This window comes from Falco rusticolus, chromosome 3, assembly GCF_015220075.1.
Source record: "Falco rusticolus isolate bFalRus1 chromosome 3, bFalRus1.pri, whole genome shotgun sequence".
In the NCBI taxonomy this organism is placed as follows: domain Eukaryota; kingdom Metazoa; phylum Chordata; class Aves; order Falconiformes; family Falconidae; genus Falco; species Falco rusticolus.
The window spans coordinates 99271527-99291853 of NC_051189.1; the positions used below are offsets into that span (position 1 = coordinate 99271527).

At 40.9% G+C, this 20327-nt stretch overlaps 1 protein-coding gene across 1 annotated transcript in view; it reads left to right on the top strand.

Moving 5' to 3' along the window:
* Positions 1 to 20327, top strand: part of CDKAL1 (CDK5 regulatory subunit associated protein 1 like 1) — a 430469-nt gene that overhangs the window by 132933 nt on the left and 277209 nt on the right. The window contains exons 6-7 of the mRNA XM_037382142.1: positions 863 to 959; positions 12570 to 12618. Of these exons, the coding sequence (XP_037238039.1) occupies positions 863 to 959; positions 12570 to 12618 (146 nt within the window). The remainder of the gene's footprint in view (positions 1 to 862; positions 960 to 12569; positions 12619 to 20327) is intronic.

The window sequence follows — 20327 nt, forward strand, 5'->3', positions numbered from 1 at the left end:
GGGTTAATGTGTTAATGGATGATCTTCAAAGTTGAGTGAACACAAGCAGGTTTTGCATCTCACTGTTCTGTATGCAGCCAATAGTTTTTTCAGGGCTTCCTGTAGTTTCAAGATTCAGTGATGGCTTGATGTTCAGTGCTGAATTCAAAGCGAGTCAAAATATTACTAACAAAATGAACAGTGTTAACCATTTAATTTTAGTGTTTTGGTTTGCTACTTGGTGTTAAGGTAGCATCAAAGCTAAGGAACTATGTAAGTTCATATCCAGACAAATGTTTCTCTGCCAAAGGCAAGCAGTTAAAGCTTGAAAATGCTCCATATGTTTTTAAGTGAACGTTTACTTAAACATTTTTAAGTAAATGCACATTTAAAAGTAAATAAGTGTCTTTAAGTAAACACCACCAGACTGATGTAACTGGTCATTTCTGACTGATACTACATAAATGCTGATGTTCTGAGCTAGCAGTTCCCATCTGCGTGGGCTGCCTCTTGCGTTCTGTGTAACCTTTCTTGAACTGACCTTGATGTCTCTGCCCTGTCCCATCTTTCTTGACCAGATACTCTGCTGTCATTGTGGCAAATAAAGGTTAACTGAGCTTGATCAGGGCTTTCAAGGTTGTACTTTTGTCCAAGACACATGATGGTGATGGCCTCTGTAGCTGTACATGCGTGCTGTGGCCCGATAGCTTCATTTGGTGTGTTGGTTGGTTTGGTTTCTGAGGTTCAAACATGTACGAGTTGCTTCTGATTTGGGAATGTTTTCATTCTGGTTGCTTTCATGTGTCACATGCACGGTATAACTACTTCGAAGTTGAAAACAATGAATTTTGAAAATATTAATATACTGTCTGTTCTTCTTTAGGAAAGCCCAAGAAGGGAAGAAGAAGGTGGTTCTAGCAGGCTGCGTGCCGCAAGCCCAACCTCGTCAGGACTACCTGAAAGGCTTGAGTATTATAGGGGTATGTATCATGATCAGGCAGAAACCAAAGGTTTTCATAAGTGTTTTCAATGGGTCAGTGTAAATACGTAGTCTTTGTTCTTTTCACTTGCAAAAAGTAGCAGAGAGCCTGGGTACCCTCCGTAGTCTTCTTGCATTATACAGCACTTAAGCCTGCTTTCATCCAGGTGGCTTGGCTTGCTTGTGGGGCGAGGGCAGAAGGAAAGGGATACTGTTGGTGGAACGGAGTTCTGATGCCCTTTGTAGCCTGAAAATATCCAGGCTTCATCCAGGGTGATGAAGATAACCATTACCGTGTTCTTTAAAGTAATCACAGTTTATTTGCTTTAAGACAAAGATGCCCTTTTGTTAAAGATCTGTGGAAGAAGTGTAAAAGACTGGTGTGTATGAATTACACAGACACAGCTTAGGCTTTAGTGGTGTGTTTGGTTGTTTTTGTTTTTTTTGTTTTTTTTTAATTCACACTATTAAGCAGAATGGCAAATTAGTTTAACTTTGAGGCAGTCTGGAGAGTTAAATGAATTATTAAAGAGTTACCAAGCTTTACCTTGAAAAGAGAACCAAAGAGCTTTTGACTTCAGTTAGTAAAGTGCCTTCAGTATCCTTTGGGGATGAAGTACTACTATATAATTGAATCAACTTTGTAAAACCATGAAAATCCGGGATCAAAGCACAAGCTAATATTGGCACAAGCTGCCCAGGGGAGCGGCACTCACCATCCCTGGAGGTAGATGCGGTACTTAGGGACATCATTCAGTAACGGACTTGGCAGTGCTGGGTTAACAGTTGGACTCGATGATCTTGCAGATCTTTTCCAACCTCAACGATTGCATGAAAGATTCTTCATTGTTCAGGCCTTTAGATAAAAACTGGATGAATTTGTAAAAGGCCTGTTTGAGCTGAAGCAGTGTCCTTGGATTCAGTGTGTGGGAGGTGTCGTGAAGCTGTCCTGTATTCTGTTAAGTCAGAGCACGTGACTGTGCAGCATTGTTTCTACATTAAAGACATAAAGAGGCCAACGTGTTTCCACTGCAGTGTCATGAATTCAGGTTGAAACTAAGATTTTTATAGGAAAAACAACAACAAAAATGTTCCGCACTTCTCACTTTCATTAGAAGATCATACAAGATGCAGTTGTTCAAAGTACTTTAGAAGTAAAATAATAGTTCATTTTGGAATTAGGAAGAAAATGGCTTCATCAACTGGTTTATTTTAATTCTTTATAAAGATGGACTTTGTGCTGTTTGAATTTTTAACTAATTACTGGTGTCACTCAGAATGTTTTATCTCCCAGTTTTTTTTCCCAGATGCCATTCTCAGCTATGGTAATGCCTATAAATTAACTGAGTGCCCAGAAATGATATTCAGGGGCTGTAAAATGCTGCACTATTCTGTGTAAATGATATCGCATTGATAGTTACAGATTAGTGGAAGAAACAGACTTTCTGTTCCACTCTGCAGTCTGACTTTACACAAATATATATGAAAGAGGACTGTGCTGCTCTGTCATCTCTAAGACTGGCAAATTAACTGCAACTTTGTGCAGCAGCACAGCAAACCCCCAAAATAATTAGTGAATGGATTTCCTCTTGGCTTGGAGGCAACATAGTTATGTGATCTGTAATTGGTTGTTACAGTGAATATAATGATATTTACACATCTGAAAAACAGAGGAAGAAAAGTGAGTGACTCGCTATCCTTTGACCAAGACTGTAACTTGATGTTTCAGTTTTGCTGAATTTAACTTGGGAAACTTGGGGGACCTGAAGTTTGATTTTTATTATTTTTTAATCGTTTTTCTTTCTCCTTTAAAAAACAAACAAACAAACAAACCCACACAAATCCAAACCTTTCCTATTTAGGTAATATGTAATTTCTGAAAATTAGCCTCTTCATCTTAGTTTTCATATTTAGAACCAGGGTTTAGTGAAATGTATTTGTATTTACAGAAAGATTTCAGTTTGGAGAGGAATTAGGTTGTTAATATAGTGTTCCCAAGTACTTTTGAATTGGAGCTGAAAATACTGAAATGTGATCTTCACAATAAGGACACTGTCTTCTAACTGTCATAGCTGGGGTAGAATTTACTGTGCTTTTAAGTAATAGATGCTTTAGCTCAGAACGGTCTTAAACTTTAGGCATAACTATTAACAGATGCAAGCAGATATTGTCCATGTTTTCAGTTTGTGTATTTAAGATTTTATTCTCATTTTAGAAAAAGTGTGTATGAGGGGATGACTGTATTTAAAGGGTACGAGTTGTTAACTTACTATTGCAAAATAGTTTTGAAAGGCAGTTTTGACAGAATTGAGAAATAGACAAAGTTACATTGGCAGTAGGATATTGATTTGGCTTTAACATTTTAAGCATTAGGAGTACAGTTTTGGAAATCTTGTTTTACCCTTAGGTTGGTCTTGTCCTCAACTTGGCTAAGAGATATAGTTGATTTATTGTTGCTTATGTAAGCTCTGCTATTTTCTTGTTCTCTTTTTTTTTTTGGGTTTTTTTTTTTTTTTTGTTTTGTTTTGTTTTGTTTTTTAAAGAACAGTGTTGTCAGAGAATGTGGTTATTTACCAGCAATTATAACTCCTCTGGGGCAGGCAGAGTATGTCAGAGGGCTCCTTTACTCATCTTGTTATGATGGAGGTGGAAGTTGCAATGTAATTACCAGAGACATTCTAGTAACTCAGGACTTGTTTTGATCTGCACTTGAGAAATACAGGACTGAATGACCACTGTCCACTTGTTATTGCTTGAGTTGGGCAGGAGGGAAGGAAAGGCAACTTCATATCCCTGCTGCCATTTGTGATATTACTGAGCTTTGTGTCTCTTCAAATTCATTGCCACTTCTTAAGAATACTGTGGGTTGGGGCATTGCCGTCGGCTCCATACAAGGCAAACTATGATGTAATGTGGCAAGGTAAAGGAGCTGTTTTCTGGAAGGGGGAAGCTCTAGGCAGTAATACACCTGCCAAGTGTGAAAAATACACAAAACACACAATGATTACATACGTTCACAGCCATTTACACTCAGGTGGCTTCCAAAGCTTGCTCCTTTTTGGAGTAGTGTACCCGCTTGAAAGTCAAGTGCACGTATGGTATTGCAAAGAGAAATCAACCCTCGTAGTCAAAGGATGTCCCTCACTTTTCATTGAAAGTTACTACAAAGAAGGGTATGTGACTTTTCACTATGCTGGTTATTTATTTATTTATATGTATATATCTATATATCGGATTATAGGGGAAGGGAAGGGAGGGACAAGAAGGAATGAAAGATTTAGCAGAGTTTGTAACTATCTGTTGCATACAATGGCACGCAAACCCTTTGTTTCCAGTGCTAAGTTGAACCATTGGAATGGGATGAGATGTTTCTTTGACACTTGTCTGGAGTGTCAAGGCATGTTGCATGTTGCAACCCAACCCCTGACCAGTTTGCTGAGGTTTCATAGGTCTTGGGGTGCTTCACAAGCCCCGTGTATCTGTAGTTGAAACAGTCAGACTTACTGGACAAACTGAAAGCATGGAGCCTAATGCACGTATGTGTCCCCTTAAAAGCATATGATAGCTCAGCAGATGAGCAAATCTCTCCCCTTCCTGAATGAAATCATCAACTCAATTCTTCTTCCTTCTCCATCTTTCCCAATGTAACATGTACCATCAAAGACCTGTCATCTTCTGCTGTACCTCCATTTCCCAAGGGAAGGATTTCAGCCCATTCTTTCCTCTGCATAAAATATATCCGATGTCACCAAAGCTGTAATCCTGGCTCTGCTGCTGCGCTGTGGGTCAGGAGCAGCTCCTGTGCATGGCAGAGTCACTGCAGGCTCGTTGGCCAAGTTGAGCCTGAAGCCACCACTTCCAGGAGAAATGTATAACCATGACAGTCTCTCTGCAGGGGCTCCTTGCATTTCCCTGGCCTTCAACGAACCCTTTTCTGTGGCCGTCCTACTCTATAAGGCAAGCTTTAGATAATTTTTTTAATACCCAGTTTTAAACTGTGGAGTGTGATTAGTGGAAGTGCTGAACACTCCCAGTAGCAGCATGTAACACTGGGGGCACACCATGAAATAGATGGTTCGGTATAAAAAGTGCTGAGCATGCTACAGAAATATAAACACATAACTTCTATAATGGGTATAGAAATTTTAAATTTAATGTGCCTTAGTTCTCCATTTGTAAAACCCTCCAGTGAGCAGAGCTTGAGCAGTGCCATTGGGAAAGAAAATCAGTGTCACCTTACCAAGCTGCCAAATGCCTGTACGTCCCTGCTGCTTTGGTGTCCTGAATGAGGGTGATGTTTTGCATGATATTTCTGATGATCGGTTCGTACAAGTTTCAAGGATGTTTTCAAAACAGAGGTAATGATACTTCCTTACTTTGCAGTGTTTGCAAGGTCAGGCTGCATTAAAGATTGCAATCCTCTCTGCTGCCCTTAAACTGGAGCCTTGCATAAATACAAATATCCAATGTGTACTTCATGAATGACAAATTTGATAGAATTTTATTTGGAATGATTTGAATTAGCAGAACTTCTTGGAAAGCATGCTGAAAGCCTGGGAACAGGTGCACGCTGTTCTTCTGTAACTTGCAGCCAAGAATGATTTCATGCAAAATTCAAGCTCAGTCAGTACCACTCAGCTGGGCGGCTTTGGCTTCTGAATTGCCGCACTGATAATCAGACGTGACGCTTGAACCTGGGAAGTCAGGAAGAATTGCACTTAAGCACCTGCTTTTAAACTGAAAATTGGACATGCAAATAGTAACTATTCATTTCCACAGCAGTTGTGTCCTGCCCTATGAATCAAACTGTGCACGAATTAATTTAGATAGGAATTATACTTCAGCTGTGGCAGTGTTTAGCAATGAAAATCAGTTGTTTACGTGCTTTTCTGGGGTAGCCTCCTTCCCTTCAAAGTTTGTTTGAAGCCTGCTTTCAGAATACCTTCCTAAGCTGGAATATTGCCCATTACGATGGTCAGCAGAGGTTTTAAACACAGATGTTATCCCTCTGAAGCCAGAGTGGCTGGTCACATGCCTTTTGAAGTGATCTACTGAGGCCTGGATTTATGCTGCCTAAGTGCTGTAATCTGAGACTCTGTTTTGCTCAGCTCCCTTTGTGGTCGATGAAGATAATGATCTGTAAAATAATTTAGATTTTTTTAGAAGATGTGAAGTGACTTTTGAAGCCACGTATTCCCTTTTACTGGCTTTAGACAGAGCGTAAGGCTGAGCAGGCTTTTAACATCCAACATCTGATAGTGTTACCTAAACAAGGTAAGGTGAAACTGAGAGTTGGAGGAGTTAAAATCTTCAGGATTACAAACAGTGCATGTAGTTACCTAAGATTTTATTTATGTAGTAACTTTCACACAAGATTTTCATTCACATTGATTTGTTTCTTATCGATGTGAATGAAAATCAAAGATGGGTAGGCTTTTTCCTAGATGACAAAAAAAAAAAGAAAAAAAAAAAGATTGTTTTACTTCAAGTAGTTATGTATGCTCGCTTTCAGGGTGTCCATAAGCAGCTGGGTGCTGGTGGTGTTTGTTTCAGCAGTAGCCTCGTGCTGTGCAGTCGGGCTGCTGCCCCTGCCTAGATTGTGGGTACCCTGTCCTCAGTTTCCCTCAAGCATCAGCTAAGGTGTTTGGGGGGCTTTTTAAAATTTGTTTTGTTTTGCAGTGTTTTTTCAGTACACATTTCTAGCCTTCACTTTTTCTGGTCTTCATCCCTCCTTCACTGGCTTCAATATTTTTTTTTCTCCATGTCACTTTCTGGTCCTGGATGTGCTTACATGTTGCCTTAGTGAAATTTCCCGCTCTGGGAAACTCAGTCGCTGTGCCAAGGGAAGGGCAGCGTGGGAGGCTCCGGGAGGAATTTCTTGAGAGAGTTGTCACTGTCCTGTCAACATCAGAAAAGCTTTAACCTTCAGACCTTCTGCGGTGGAAAGACATTTCCTTCCTCGCTGAAAGGAAGCAGGCTGTGGGTAGCACTGAGCTCGCTGTGGGGGGGTCCCTGAAAGGCTGGTTGGGAGGGGACCTGCTGCCGTTTTTAACCAGCAGTGGCAACTCTGAGATCCGAGACTCATCAGAGGGTGAAACCACAAACTTCTTGGCCAGAAGGCAGTCACTGGTGGCAAGCATCAGGGATCTCACGCTTTGTCTCTGGTTTGTTTTTATTCGTTGCTGATTCTACCAGGTTAATCCCAGTCCCGCAGCAGAAGCAGCAGTCGTCAGCCAGGTGATGTGCATCCCTTGTGACTACTCACAAGAAATGTCATGTCAGATGCAGAAATTATTCTGTGATCTTACGATTTGGAGACAACAAAGAGCGTGATGTATTCTACACTCACACGTGTTGAGGTTTCGCTGTACTAAGAATCACAAGATAATTTGAGGGAAACTGCTGATTTGAGTGTGGAGATGCTTCCCACTTCCTACAATGATGGTTCATCACCTGGTAGGCACTTTCTTCTGAGATGGAGAAAGTTCAAGTCACAATACAAGGAGGTATTTTCTGAAGGAACTGAAATGCTTGTGTTGTAGGATTCAGTCTGGGATAGCCATTATCTGACAGTCAGGGGCATAACTCCAGAAGACACAAGCACGGTGACAGTTGGCAAAGGGCAGTGTGCCTCTGGTGAAAATATGCTTCCTGCAGCTGACTTCGTCTGAAATTATCTCTGGGCTGTATTAAGAGGAGAGAAAAGAAATGCTTTTTCTTCTATCTTATAGACTGCCAGGAAGCCTTATGCATTGCCACCTTTTTTGCAAGACATAGCTGGGCCAGATCATTCCTCTGCTTCTGCAGTGGTGCAGCTTGGACCAAACAGCTTTTCTGTGGTGCCTTAGATGCCCATGCAGAGGATTCCATGAAAAGGCAGCCTGTGTCCTTGTGGTGGGTTGACCTTGGCTGGGCGCCAGGTGCCCACCAAGCTGCTCTATCACTCCTCTCCTTAGCAGAATGAGGTGGGGATTAAATAAGCTGAAAAAACCCCTTGTTGTGGGTCAAGGTAAAGGCATTTTAGTGAAGCAATAGAAAATTCATGTGTGTAGAAGAGAAGGAAAACTCCTCCTTCCCATCAGTAGGCAACGTGCAGTCACTTCCCAGGAAGCAGAGCTTCAGGATGTGTAGCGGTTGCTCTAAAAGGCAAAACAACGTAAATGATGAACACTCCCTCTTCCTCCTTGCTCTGAGCTTTTGTATTTGAGAAGTCATATGGTACAGAATGACTCTTTGGCCACTCTGGGTCAGCTGTCCTGGCTGTGTCCCCCACCCCTCGGTGAGGGGGGCTGGAGCCAGCCCTGAGGCCGTGCGAGCGCTGCCCGGCAGGAGCCAAAGCGCTGCGGTGCTGCCACTGCCTCCCCTGCGACTGGTACCAGCACAGCGCTGCTGGGGGCTCCGCCAGCCCCCGTACAGTCCTCCAGAAAATACTGGATGTTCATGAAGTGCTTGTTTTCACAACCACCCTCTTATTTTCTTGTCATGGCTGCCACCACCGAGAGAAGCATGGGCTTCTCTCAGAAAAAGACCGTTAAGCCATTGGATATCTTCACTAAAAAGAGTGGTTTGTTTTTATGAAGTGTAGCACTTTTCACCTGGCTTTGGTTGTAAGTGGCATCTAAAGACCATCTCTCCTGTTTTGTGTTGGTCCTGTCACTTCAGAAATAGATTGGTCCAAATACCTTCACCTGCAAAATGCTTCTCTCTGGATTTCAGTGGATGCATTAAACTGGAAGTATATCTCTTTCACTGTAAATCTCGTGTGAGGTTTTGTCCTCCCAGATGACAATGCAGGGTCTTTGCAGAAGTCTTTGTGCTTCCCTGAAGGGAAAGTCAGAAAGTTTCTCTTACTTCCACGATAGGTTCACGAATGCACTTTTCTGGGTAGCTTTCTTTGGTCTGAGGCTCACTGGCTCCTACGAAGTACAAAGTCTCAGGGTAAATGTGCAACCTCTCACTTAACTGCCCGTTAAGAGTTTATAGGAGCTCTCCTAGAGGTTTTGTTTTTTCTAGTCCACCTCCTGCAAAACGGTTTTGGGACATTGGTACTGGTTCTGAGACAATGTGGGTCATGCTTGAGAGCTTGGAAGAATTTGCGTGACTATCCTCAACACGGCTGTCTGCCTGCCCTTGCAGAGCGCCTGGGGTGACACTGCAGACGGAGCGCGTTATGAAGATGTCTGGGCTGTTTGCACCTAGCAGCCATCTGTTGGATGTGATTGTGACAGTAGAAAGGCAGCTGGGGGACTCTCTCTGGTGACAAATGGACCATGCGTACATTTCCATATAATTACTGGTGCTTACCTGGGGAGCTCAGGGCTTCTGACCCTCAGTGGAGTGCTGGGGTGTCCTGGGAGACGCGTGGTTTGAAATGCAGCTGGCTCACATGTGTGTTCAGGAGTGACCTGAAGCTTCAGCCCCAGCATGGATTGCTGAGCTGTACTCCCACCAGGAGGGCTCAGAGATCTTTCTTGGTATTTGTTTCAACTCACACTTCATGCTTTGATAAACTCCCTTCTTTTTCCTTGCTTTTTGACCAGCCAGTTTTCTGCTTGGGCTGCTCCTCCATCCCATGGGACTTGTGGGTGCTCTTGTCCTATATCCATCTCAGCCCTCATTTGTGTTGGGTAGGTTTTGGGGTTGGTTTTGTTTTGTGGTGCTTTTTTTTTTGTTGTTATTTGTTGGGTTTTTTGTGTGTGTGTGTAGTCCTGTTCAGCTGCCTGCTCGAGTCTGCCGTTAGCTTTTGTCCTGTTTGAGTCCTAAAGGAGAACCATTTGTAAAGGACAAAAAGTCCCTTGTGTACGTGCCCTGTGGAGCCAAGTACGGTGCACTAACTACATCCAGCAGTAGCATACCCGCTGTCAGTCCTGAAGGTTTGGGTTACTGCGACTCATTGCACAGAAACGGTGAGGAATGGTGTCTTTGCCCTTCATACACCACTAAGAAATTTTGTCTGCTTCATGGGCTTCCTCATGCCTGATGGAGACATTGCTTCTCTGCTCAAGAAGGCTTACAGATGCCTTTGATGCCACTCCAGAAAAGAATTATCCGTAAGGTTAGTGAGATGTGGGTGAAGGAATCCTGCAGGCCTTTGTTTACCCAAGAAAATTATATTACCTTGTCTTTGTGAATTTTTTTTCATTTTTCTTCCCCCCCCCTTTTTTTTTTCAAACAAGAATCCATCATACTCTTCCCTCTTCTCAGTCCAGATTCACCTCAGTTTTACTAAAGTACTTTCATTTTCATACATGCAGATTGGAAGCATTCCATATTTTCTTCTTGAGCACTTGGGTCTTTAGCCAAACAATTTCCAATGATTTAAAATGAAAAATACTTAATGTGGGAAATAACACATAAGGCAGGATAAACATCCACCTAGTCACAGATCTCATTATCACTCAGACTTATAATTTTAATTACTTACATGAACTGTCTTCTTGACAGACATATTCAGGATAATTTAATTTATCCAATAAAATGAAAATACAATATGCTGTGGGTTTTTTTTTTTTCCTCTATCTTTGTTTAACAGGGGATTTGGAACTATGCAAAAATTCCCCAGATGTACAGCATGGAAAGTAATCAAGGGTGGCTCAGGTTACGAACCAACCAGATTTCACTTCTTTTAAGATGCTTATGAACTTCCAACAGTTTAGTATTGAGATATGTAGCAATAATTTAGGCAGTGTATTTGGTACAGACTGTGTTCTCTGTCTATATAAATGTGTACACTTCTGTTTTCAAGTTGCATTTTAAAATTTATTTTCCAAAAGTAACAAAGTCTATGTGGAAGTATCTTAGGTCATTTTTTTTTAATTATATCTGAAAAGGATATGTAATACAAGTATGTAAAAATGCATGTGTTCACATAGCTGCCTATGTGTGTTTTCTTTACAAGTAGATTGCTAAATATTGATATATGTCTATTATATGAATGCTTATAATCAAGAAAAGGCTTTAAATATATATCTTTTAATAAGATTATTAAAATGCTAATATTAGCAATACTTTAAATAACTTAATTTTTGGGATTCATAACTAATATACTGTATTCAGAAACCTGAAGTGGCAGCGATTTGTATTGTGAAAAGGCTGTAATTTAAAAGGTTTAGGGAAAAAATCCAAATAATAAAAAATAGATTTACAGGAACTTGATTCAACACCCAGACAAGGAAAGGAACAGACTTCCACTGACTTGACTTGGGAACTCTAGATCAGACACCAACTACAGATGAGCTTATTTATTTATTTTTTTTTTAGCTGCTATTAGACCGATTGGAAAATGAATGTGAAATAGAGATGGTTGTGCAGACATGTGTTTACAGGAAATTGCAAACTCGGTGGTTTAAGGGCACAGAACTTTAATGGCTTTGATGCAAGCAATCCAAGTTCCAGGCTTCTTGTTGCAGACCAGCTTCTGCTTTTGAAGCCTGTGCAACTTGTGCTTTTCTGCTTTGTTTATGAAATAAACTGGAGAAGAAACTGCAAAGAAATGACTGCAAAATTCCTACTCAATCTACTTCATATAACGTACAGCTTGGAGAAGCAGTGTTTAAAAAGGAATGTTGTGAGAAAGTTATCATCTAATTTAAATGTGCAAAGTAGGCTTTCCTGCGTTGTGTGTAAACATCTATGCACATATATAGTAGACATTACAAAGAGTAGGCAGTTTGGATGAAAGTTGTAGGAAGAATCTCAAATTGAAGAATTTGTGAGAGTTTTAATTTTGCAGTGTTCATGCTGATTCCTTCTACTTAATACAGCAAAATCTGTAGTATATTGACCATTAACTTTAAATAAAAAAATAATGTATCTCATAAGAAAGAATTCAAGTATTTATCATGTTATGGGTCAATTTGGCTAAGTGTAACACTAAAAAATAAATTAATTGTCTTTGCTGGAGAAGCATTGTCATGGTCATTAAATATTATTGTGTCTTGTAAAAAGCATTGGGGCTTTTATTTCCATTTCCGAATGCTGCCTGCAGTAAGCCCAGGATGTCTTGTTCCCTTAAACTTGACCACAGTGTTTTTAATTTCTTCGCATATTCCAGTGTCTTTCCCCTGTAATAATGCCTTAATTTTCTCCCCTATAATCTGCCCTCACAATATCCTCAGCTTGTTATGTTCTCTACTGTCTACTATTTTGGTGCTGAGGCTGGGGAGATGCATTTTTAGGCTGAGGGGCTGTTGGAGCCACCCAGGTGCTGACTGCCGGGGTGCCCACTGCCTTTCACACACCATGAACTGCAGTTAAAGCCTGAACGCTTTTAGAGCATCCCTTTTTTCTAGCCATTTGGTGGTTTTTGCCAACTTTTGCAAACTTACAGAAACTTTCTATTTTTAAGGACAAAATTTGTCTCATTTAAAAAAATGATTTTAAATTTTATTTATTTTTATATATCTTTATATATAATAAAACTAATTTAGGTGGGAAGTTTTAAAGTTACTTTTGGCAGATGAACCAAGATACACAGAAAAAAACTCTAAAAACAAAGCCCCAAATTCTTTAGTCCCCCTTAATCCAGAAGAACACACTTTTGTAAGAAGAGTTTATATAAAGTATGTCCACTTGTTGACTACTTAGATATTGACCTTCTGACTTTTTTTAGGTTCAGCAGATAGATCGTGTAGTAGAAGTTGTGGAGGAAACTATTAAAGGTAAGCATCACGCTTGAAATAATTGCAGTTAGTCTGAAAGACGTAAGCATCAGCTAGCAGAGGTGCTGCTCTTGTGTTCTTCATCAGCCTAACGCTTGCTTTACTCTCAAGCTAAATGTTTGGGCAGTGCTATACTTTGCTGTGTATGCTTGGTGTAAGTGGTGATTTCAGAGATTTTTTCTGGCAGGAGCTCAGTGGCCTGTTGGATTCATGAATAAATGATCCAGGGGAGACTTCAAGAAACCGTTTAAGTTGCAGCAGTGTAGGTGGGTGTAGAGTATGAAAGGGTCTGCGGTATCCTAATTCAGCACTATATCTCCTACTTTCCTATGTTTAGTCCTCTCGTGTTTTCTTCTTTTCAGATGTTTTGGCTCACTTCCCTGAGCTTTCCTCAGCAGGACAGATAAATTATCTGCTGGTTTAATGCTCTTTTGTAACTGTGTTCCTTGTTCTCTCTGGCTTTGTTCATGTGTGTGTACACTCAGTACTTTGCAGTGAAGGGGGGAAAAGACAGTATTGTTTCTGTAGCCTGGCTAGTAAACATTTGCTATTAAATAAATATATTTGTCTGGGTCTTTCTGGGTTACCTAAGTTTGTCTCCATTACTTATCAGGCCATAAAAATTACTGTTCCATGAAGCTTTAAATTACAAGGTTTAGTTTAATCGCCTGTACTTTCAATATAAACAAGTGTCTAGTCCACAAGAGGTTGCTTGTAAGAGTATGATGTTTTTGAAGTACAGCATGAAAATGTAGAAACAGTGCAAAATTTTGAAAGAAATAAGAAGCTTGTCAAAAAATTGTTTAATGGGATGCAAGGCTTCTAGAGTTTATGGTTTGAAGGCCTTAAGATTTCATGTTGCTTTGAATGCTTTAAAAAATGAAACCTGTACTTTTATGTACTCCCAACCAAAACTTTTCAGTTTGTCCTTACCTTATGGCATCTGGTATTTTTGGGGGGTACCTGCTGTACCATATAAACAAACAAGAGATATATTCAGTGTATTCATATTTGTTATTAAATAAGCCAAACTGTTTTCACAGAGGCATCAGGGTGGTTATGACAATCTGCTGAAAATGGGGATGCTTCATGACTCTTACAACAGCACAGTATTTCAGATCCCAATCTGGTTTTCTGAATTTTATGTATTCTTAAGGGAGTAAGATAATGACCTGGGTCAGCATGCCCTCCCTTTTACAGATATGTGCTTTGTAATATTTATAGTGACTCAAGACATCGCTGCTTTTTTCAAAAACATAGTTACTCAGGTTATTGTGACTGAATGTTATATCTAGAAAGAAGACAATCTAGTAGCAGTGGTTAAAATCATGCTTTTCATTGAATTAATTCTAAGATTACGTATTACATATTGATACAGTTCTGGAAAATAATGTTCATAAGCATGTTAAGGAATATTTAAACTGTAAAAAAACATGAACGCGGGGGAAGATTTTGGTTCCTTTCTAGCTTACTAGAAGTGATTTGGATAAAAAGGAGTGAGTAGGCTGATGAATTCTGTACATAGTGCCTGTACATTCCTTCAGGAGTTTCTCAAAAGGCAATGGAACACAGGATTTCTAAAGTTTTATTGGAAAAAAATGAACAAAAATGGCTCCCCAGTGCAAGAGAGACATGGGCATGCTGGAGAGAGTCCATCAAAGGGCCACAAAGATGGTTAAGAGATCAAGACTGGAACATCTCTCCTTGTAGGAGAGCCTGAGAGAGCTGGGGCTGTTCAGCCTTGAGAAGAGAAGGCTCAGGGGGAATTCACATCAATTTATCTAAATACCCGAAGGGAGGGTGTCAAGAGGACAGAGCCAGGCTCTTCTCAGTGGTGCCCAGTGACAGGACCAGAGGCAGTGGGCACAAACTGAGACACAGGAGATTTCTTTTGAACATCAGGAAACATTTTTTCACTGTGACAGTGACTGAGCACTGGCACAGGTTGCCAGTGGTAGAGTCTTGATCCCTGGCTGTATTGAAAAACTGTCTGGACATGGTCCTGGGTATCTGGCTCTAGGTGACTCTGCTTGAGCAAGGGGTTTGAACTACATGGCCTCCAGAGGTCCCTGCCAACCATAACCCTTCTGTGAAAATAGAATTTCAATTGGAAGGAGGATTAACAAATTGACAGGGGTCATAGCATATGATAATGACTTGCTTTTGGAAAAGCCGACCATAAAAATAGGAGTTTTTACTTATATTTCTTTCATTTAAAATTGTTTAAAGATCATGTATTCATTTATATAGTTGGAAGTCATTTTCCGCTAATGGAGAAGAACGTGAAGCCCTTTTTCGCTGTGTTTTATGAGAGTCTAACCATGAACTTCTGTTATCTAAGTGAAGTGAAACACTGTAGATAACATAGTAAGAATACTTTATTCTAAGAATAAATAAGAACGTTTTATACTGTCAAATAGATGCATGGTAGAAGCTTAAATTCGTGTATGTAAAACCAAATGAAATGTAGCCCTCTTTCTTCTTAAGTCTACATCAGTAGTAGAACTGAAGTAGATTTCTTCAATAGTTTCTGAAGCCACAAATGGGTTCAGGAGACAGAGATGGGGTGGGACAGGAGGTGAAATACCAATTCTGAATTCAAAACAAGCTTATGTTAGTAAGTTTTAAGTTGGATATTGGTCATAGTTGTATGACACAACTTTCTTCACCTCGTTTGTTTTTTGTTGTTGTTGTGGTTTTTTTTTTTAAGGAAAATCAAAAGGTTGCATAGATGGTATGCTCTTGTAGTGTAGCTATCTATATATTGAAAGTTTAAAAAATACTGTATATTGAAAGTTTTTAAAAATGTTTCCACTGAATATTTAAATCGAGTAAGTTTAAACTGCATACCATCTGCTGTCTACAGGGTTCCTGTCTCTGTAGATTGGTCAAACTAACAGAGTTGACCTGGAATCTGGACAGAAAATCCGGGTGGTTGTCCAAGTTGCCAATTCTAAGTCTAAAAGTCTAGCTTTCCATGGGTTCCCCTTTCTTAAGGGGTACCTTAAATTTTTCTTGGATGCTTGGATTTTGTAGTGCACAGTTTACAAAAAGGCAAACTTTGTAAAAAGCTTCTCCCTCACTTTGTTTTTTTTTCCTAATAGTCTTTCCAGTTTTCCAAGAAAATGGCTCCCCTGTTGGATTTGGTTGAAAGCCTACTGTACTCCCAAAGAATACTATTTCTTTGGAATTATTTAGAACTCTTTCTATGAAATATGAAGGGGTTTCTTGTAGCTTTATTTCTCAGGCTTAAGGGCTCTGTCAGGAAACCCTCATCAGAATAGTGCCATTCTGCTGATTCTAGAGGGATTTAAGAAGTATATCTTTATGGTGGACTGTACGTCATCCGTCTGAAAACAACGTAATTGCCAGTTCCCCACTCTCCGTTCAGATAATTCTCATGAACGGTTTTAATGTGACTTTATCCTTTTATCCTTCTTCATCATTAAGTGGAAGAGAAGGATGTTTATGTTTATTACTGCACTAACAGCCCAAAGAGAATTTTTAAAGGACCCCGTGATTTCTCATTTTTATATCACCTTGACTTTCATCATGGGTCTTACAGAATTTTGAAATTTCCTAATTATCATAGAATCGTTTAAGTTGGAAAAGACCATTGAAATCCCAAAGTCCAACCATTAACCCAGGACTGCCAAGCCCACTGCTAAATCCTGTTCCTAAACACCGCATCTACATGGTTTTTAAACACCTCTAGGGACGGTGATTCCACCACCTCCATTATCAGGTAAATTATCAGTTAAAATGTCATTTCCAGAAGTGATCTTTAATATGTGCAATATTTGTATGCATGTCATATCTGATTAATATTTATACTGTGTCCCAAGATGTATTTTAACTAGAGGCATCTTCAGGTACTTTTACTATGATACTGTCATTTATAATCTGAAACCTCTAGACTGCCTGCTAGGAGCTAGACAAGTTAATTTGATCTCAGCCTCAGAATGAGGTTTCTCAAAGTGACAACCACAATCACGTAGCCAGAATGTGTCAGTCTTCCCGATACACACAAACAGTTTCATCATGGAAGGGTCTGATTTAACAGTTTACTAAACCTTGCTTCATCTGCCTGTTACCCAAAAGCCTGGCTTACAGCAGTTTTTACATCTTTGGGGCACCCATTTCCACTCATGTGCTTAGTTTCCCAGTAATGTGTTACAATGATGCACATTGTTAGGAGAGCATTGCTGAGGTGTTGCAGTGTCTGTGAGCTAGGAGAAAACAGCATTATAACTGATGTACGTGCCATCATTAAGTAAAACTCCTGTACAGAATTTAAAAGCTGTTTGGGCTGATCGGTCTCTATGGCATGCCCCAATAAGATAAAGATTTGTCTTTGATGGGAATGACAGAATGGCTTTATGGTGGTTGCTCAAGTCAGCATTTTATGGACCACTTCAAAAGCCATCTTTAAAAAACCCATAGAGCGTGTATATAGACTTGAATGTAAACAGTTTACAGTAGGCAAGATAATTGTAACTTAAAGGAGAGATGTTAACTGCTTAATGCAGAAGTTCTTTTCTTGATTCTGAATTCAGGTTTTCAGGGATCTTTCCCCCCTTTCTAGACATGCTATCTCTCAAATCTCACGCTACTAAAGCTCTGGGGGGGTGAGTGGTGGGGAACCAGAGTCTTTGTGTATAGTCTGCGTTTAGCTTAGGCGTCAGGGAGATGGGGGGCAGAGGCTGAATTGAGTTTAGTCCATATTGTGTCTGTACAACACTTTCACAAAACATAGTTTCACAATGGGTCATTAGACTTGATTATAAAAAACAACCAAAGGAAATTACTTCAGGGCTGAGCCTTTTATACTTCACATAACCTTTCTTGATTTCAGTCACGTTGACCTGTCTGGTGAAGTTGCCCATCTATTTATTCCCAGCTTAAACATTAACCAATATTTACTAAACTGTTTAAATTGTCCTAGTGTGATTAGTAATTATGGATTGCTGATAGGGGCAGTGTCAGTCTGTGTGAAAAGGAGCAGATAAATGGTACCTATATTGTATATAGGCTGAAGTGTGGAATTTATACTGGATTGCCTACTTTAGAGTGTGTATGTATATATGTATGTATATGAATGCCAGCATGCTGATTTCCCTATGATCTGCCGATAACTGTACATAAAGTACTCTTCAATTTCTGTGATTGTGGGAAGAGTAGCCTTAAGAAGCTGATGACAAACCAAATGAAGAATAAAAATTAGAGGAGTCAGGAGTTGCTTTCTGAGGAAAAGTATCCTTTGGCTCCCGGTCAGGAAACTGTCTGTGCCAAAGTGCAGCTCAAGGAGGGTCAGAGGGAGGATAGTGGCCTCATGGAGTCTCCGTTTCTGTTTCTATGTCCTCTTGAAATGGCATGGAAAGGAGGGGGAAAGTTTTGGATGGATTGTTTTTATTTATTGCAGTGTGTGGTGGGCTGAGCCTGGCTGGCTGCCACCCCCCCACCCAGCCATTCTCTTGCTGCCCCTCCTCAGTGAGCTGGAGGAGAAAATAAGATAGAATAGTTAATGGGTGACGAGGAGGACAGGGAGATCACTTACCAGTTACTGTCACGGGCAAAACAGACTCAACTTGAGGAAAATTAATTTGATTTATTGCCTATTAAAAATAGAATAAGATGGTGAGAAACAAAGAGAAAACTGAACTGCCTTCCCCCAGCTCCCCCTTCCTCCCAGACTTCACTCCTTCGCCCCAGGCTCCTCTGCCTCCTCCCCGAGTGGTGCAGGAGGATGGGGAGCAACTCCTCCTTCCTCCACGCGCTGTTCCCCTGCTCCAGCCTGGTTCCCCACGGGCTGCCTGCGCTTGCTGCCAGAAACCCTGCTCCTGCGCGGAGCCCGGGCTGCAGCTTGCCCGGCGGCCATCTGCCTGCCCTCGGCGGGCTGTGGGGGACGGCCTTGCTGCCGACTTCTGCACCGCCAGCTCTTCTGCACCTCCTCCCCTTCCACCCTGGTGCTCGCAGGGCTGCTTCTCACCCTTTTTTCCTCACTGCCAGGCAGGGGGCCCTTTTTTACAGCGCGGGTGGCTGCGGTGCTCGACGGTGCCCTGCCATGGGGCAGCCCTGGCCTCTCCTCGCTCTCCTCACGGAGGCCGCCTCGCCGCAGGCACCAACAGTGCTGCGTCCGTAATGGTATCTCTAGGTAGCAGAATTGCCTTTTAAACTGAGATTATTGAAACAAAGGTACTACTGGCAAAAATCATGCAAGGGGCTAAGGGGCTAGCTGTATTTGACATGCTAAAAAACGTGCACGTGTGTGTGGGTGAGGTTAGGTTTTCAATAGGCAATAGACAGGCCTACAGCTTGTCCCTAACTTGGCAAAACGACTGTGGTTAAAAGATTTGGCGTCACCCATTTGCATGTATTAACCGCTGAGGTTAACAGCATAGTGTGGTAAGGATCACCCCCTGCCCTTTTCTTCTGTCCATCAATTGGAAATTTTGGAGCTGTTCCTGCTTAAACAAAAGTAATTATCTATATTCGTTGTCATCTATGTGGAAAGAGTGTAATGACTGAAACAAGTAGCATTATTTTTTTCTTCTGTTAATCTGACAACTACTTGGACAACAAGCACTGACTTACGAAGGAGCTGACCTGAAGGTATCTCACCTTATGGTTTTGCATTGAAGGGGCTGCCGTTCAGCTGAACGCTTCAGCGAGAGCACGGGCTTGCATTTCCCTCGCCTGTTTCTGATTGCTTAGGAAAAGGGTGACGTACTGAAAGAGTGAGTTCAAAACAGTCATGCCATTTTCTGTGCCATTATCGATTCTGGGAGCTTAGCTTTGTAGACTGCCATTTAAAGAAGACAGTAGAGCACACTGAGGAATATACAGTAATTGTGGAGAAACTGCTTCTGCAAAGACAGATTTTAATTGCTTTTTTAAATCATCAGTAACAGTGTGGCTTGACGTAAAATCTTATCTGCTGGGACAAGAGATTTCCATTGCCATCAGCTGGTTTCTGGTCTTACACCAAAGCTTATTGCCTTTTTTGCTGTGCCTGTTCAAATGCTTTTTTTGACTATCAGGTGTATGAGACAACCCAGGATTTTAGGAGGGTTTTGTGATTATTTCTTGCAGTGTAGTTATTTCATTAATTTGGGTTAGAAAACTGTTAGGACTGACTGTCCCTGTTATGACTCTCATTGTTATGACACTTTTATTTTGTCGGTAGTTCACAGAAACAGAGTGGGAGATAAATAGTGCAGCAGAAGAGGAAAACAAGCAAGGGGGGGGAACACTGAAAATATTAGTAGCAGAATTGTGATTGCTCGTTATTAAATGAGCCTGTGGTGTGCACAGAACAGATGCATTTTCTTCCATATCCGTATGTGCTCTTTTCCACACCTTCAATGAATGACCATCTTACAGCATCCCTGTTTTTCTGTCCTATTCACATCAATTAGACTCAGCTGGGTTTAGCTCTGTTAGAGAATCCTTGTGGCTGATAAATGCAAAGAGTACCTTGTTCAAAACCAGTTATCCATAGGAGGAGTAGAAATAGATGGCAGAGGAGTAGAGATGAAAGTAAAAGCTTGCTTTTGCATACAGCGATAGATTCAGCTCAGCATCTCACTCTGAGGCTAAATTTGTTCTGTTCAACCTGCACACCCCAAGACATTAGGCAAGTTACTTGCAGTGCTGCAGCTGGCTCTGACAATCCACCCTTCAGCATTTCCATTCCTCAGAACACAGCC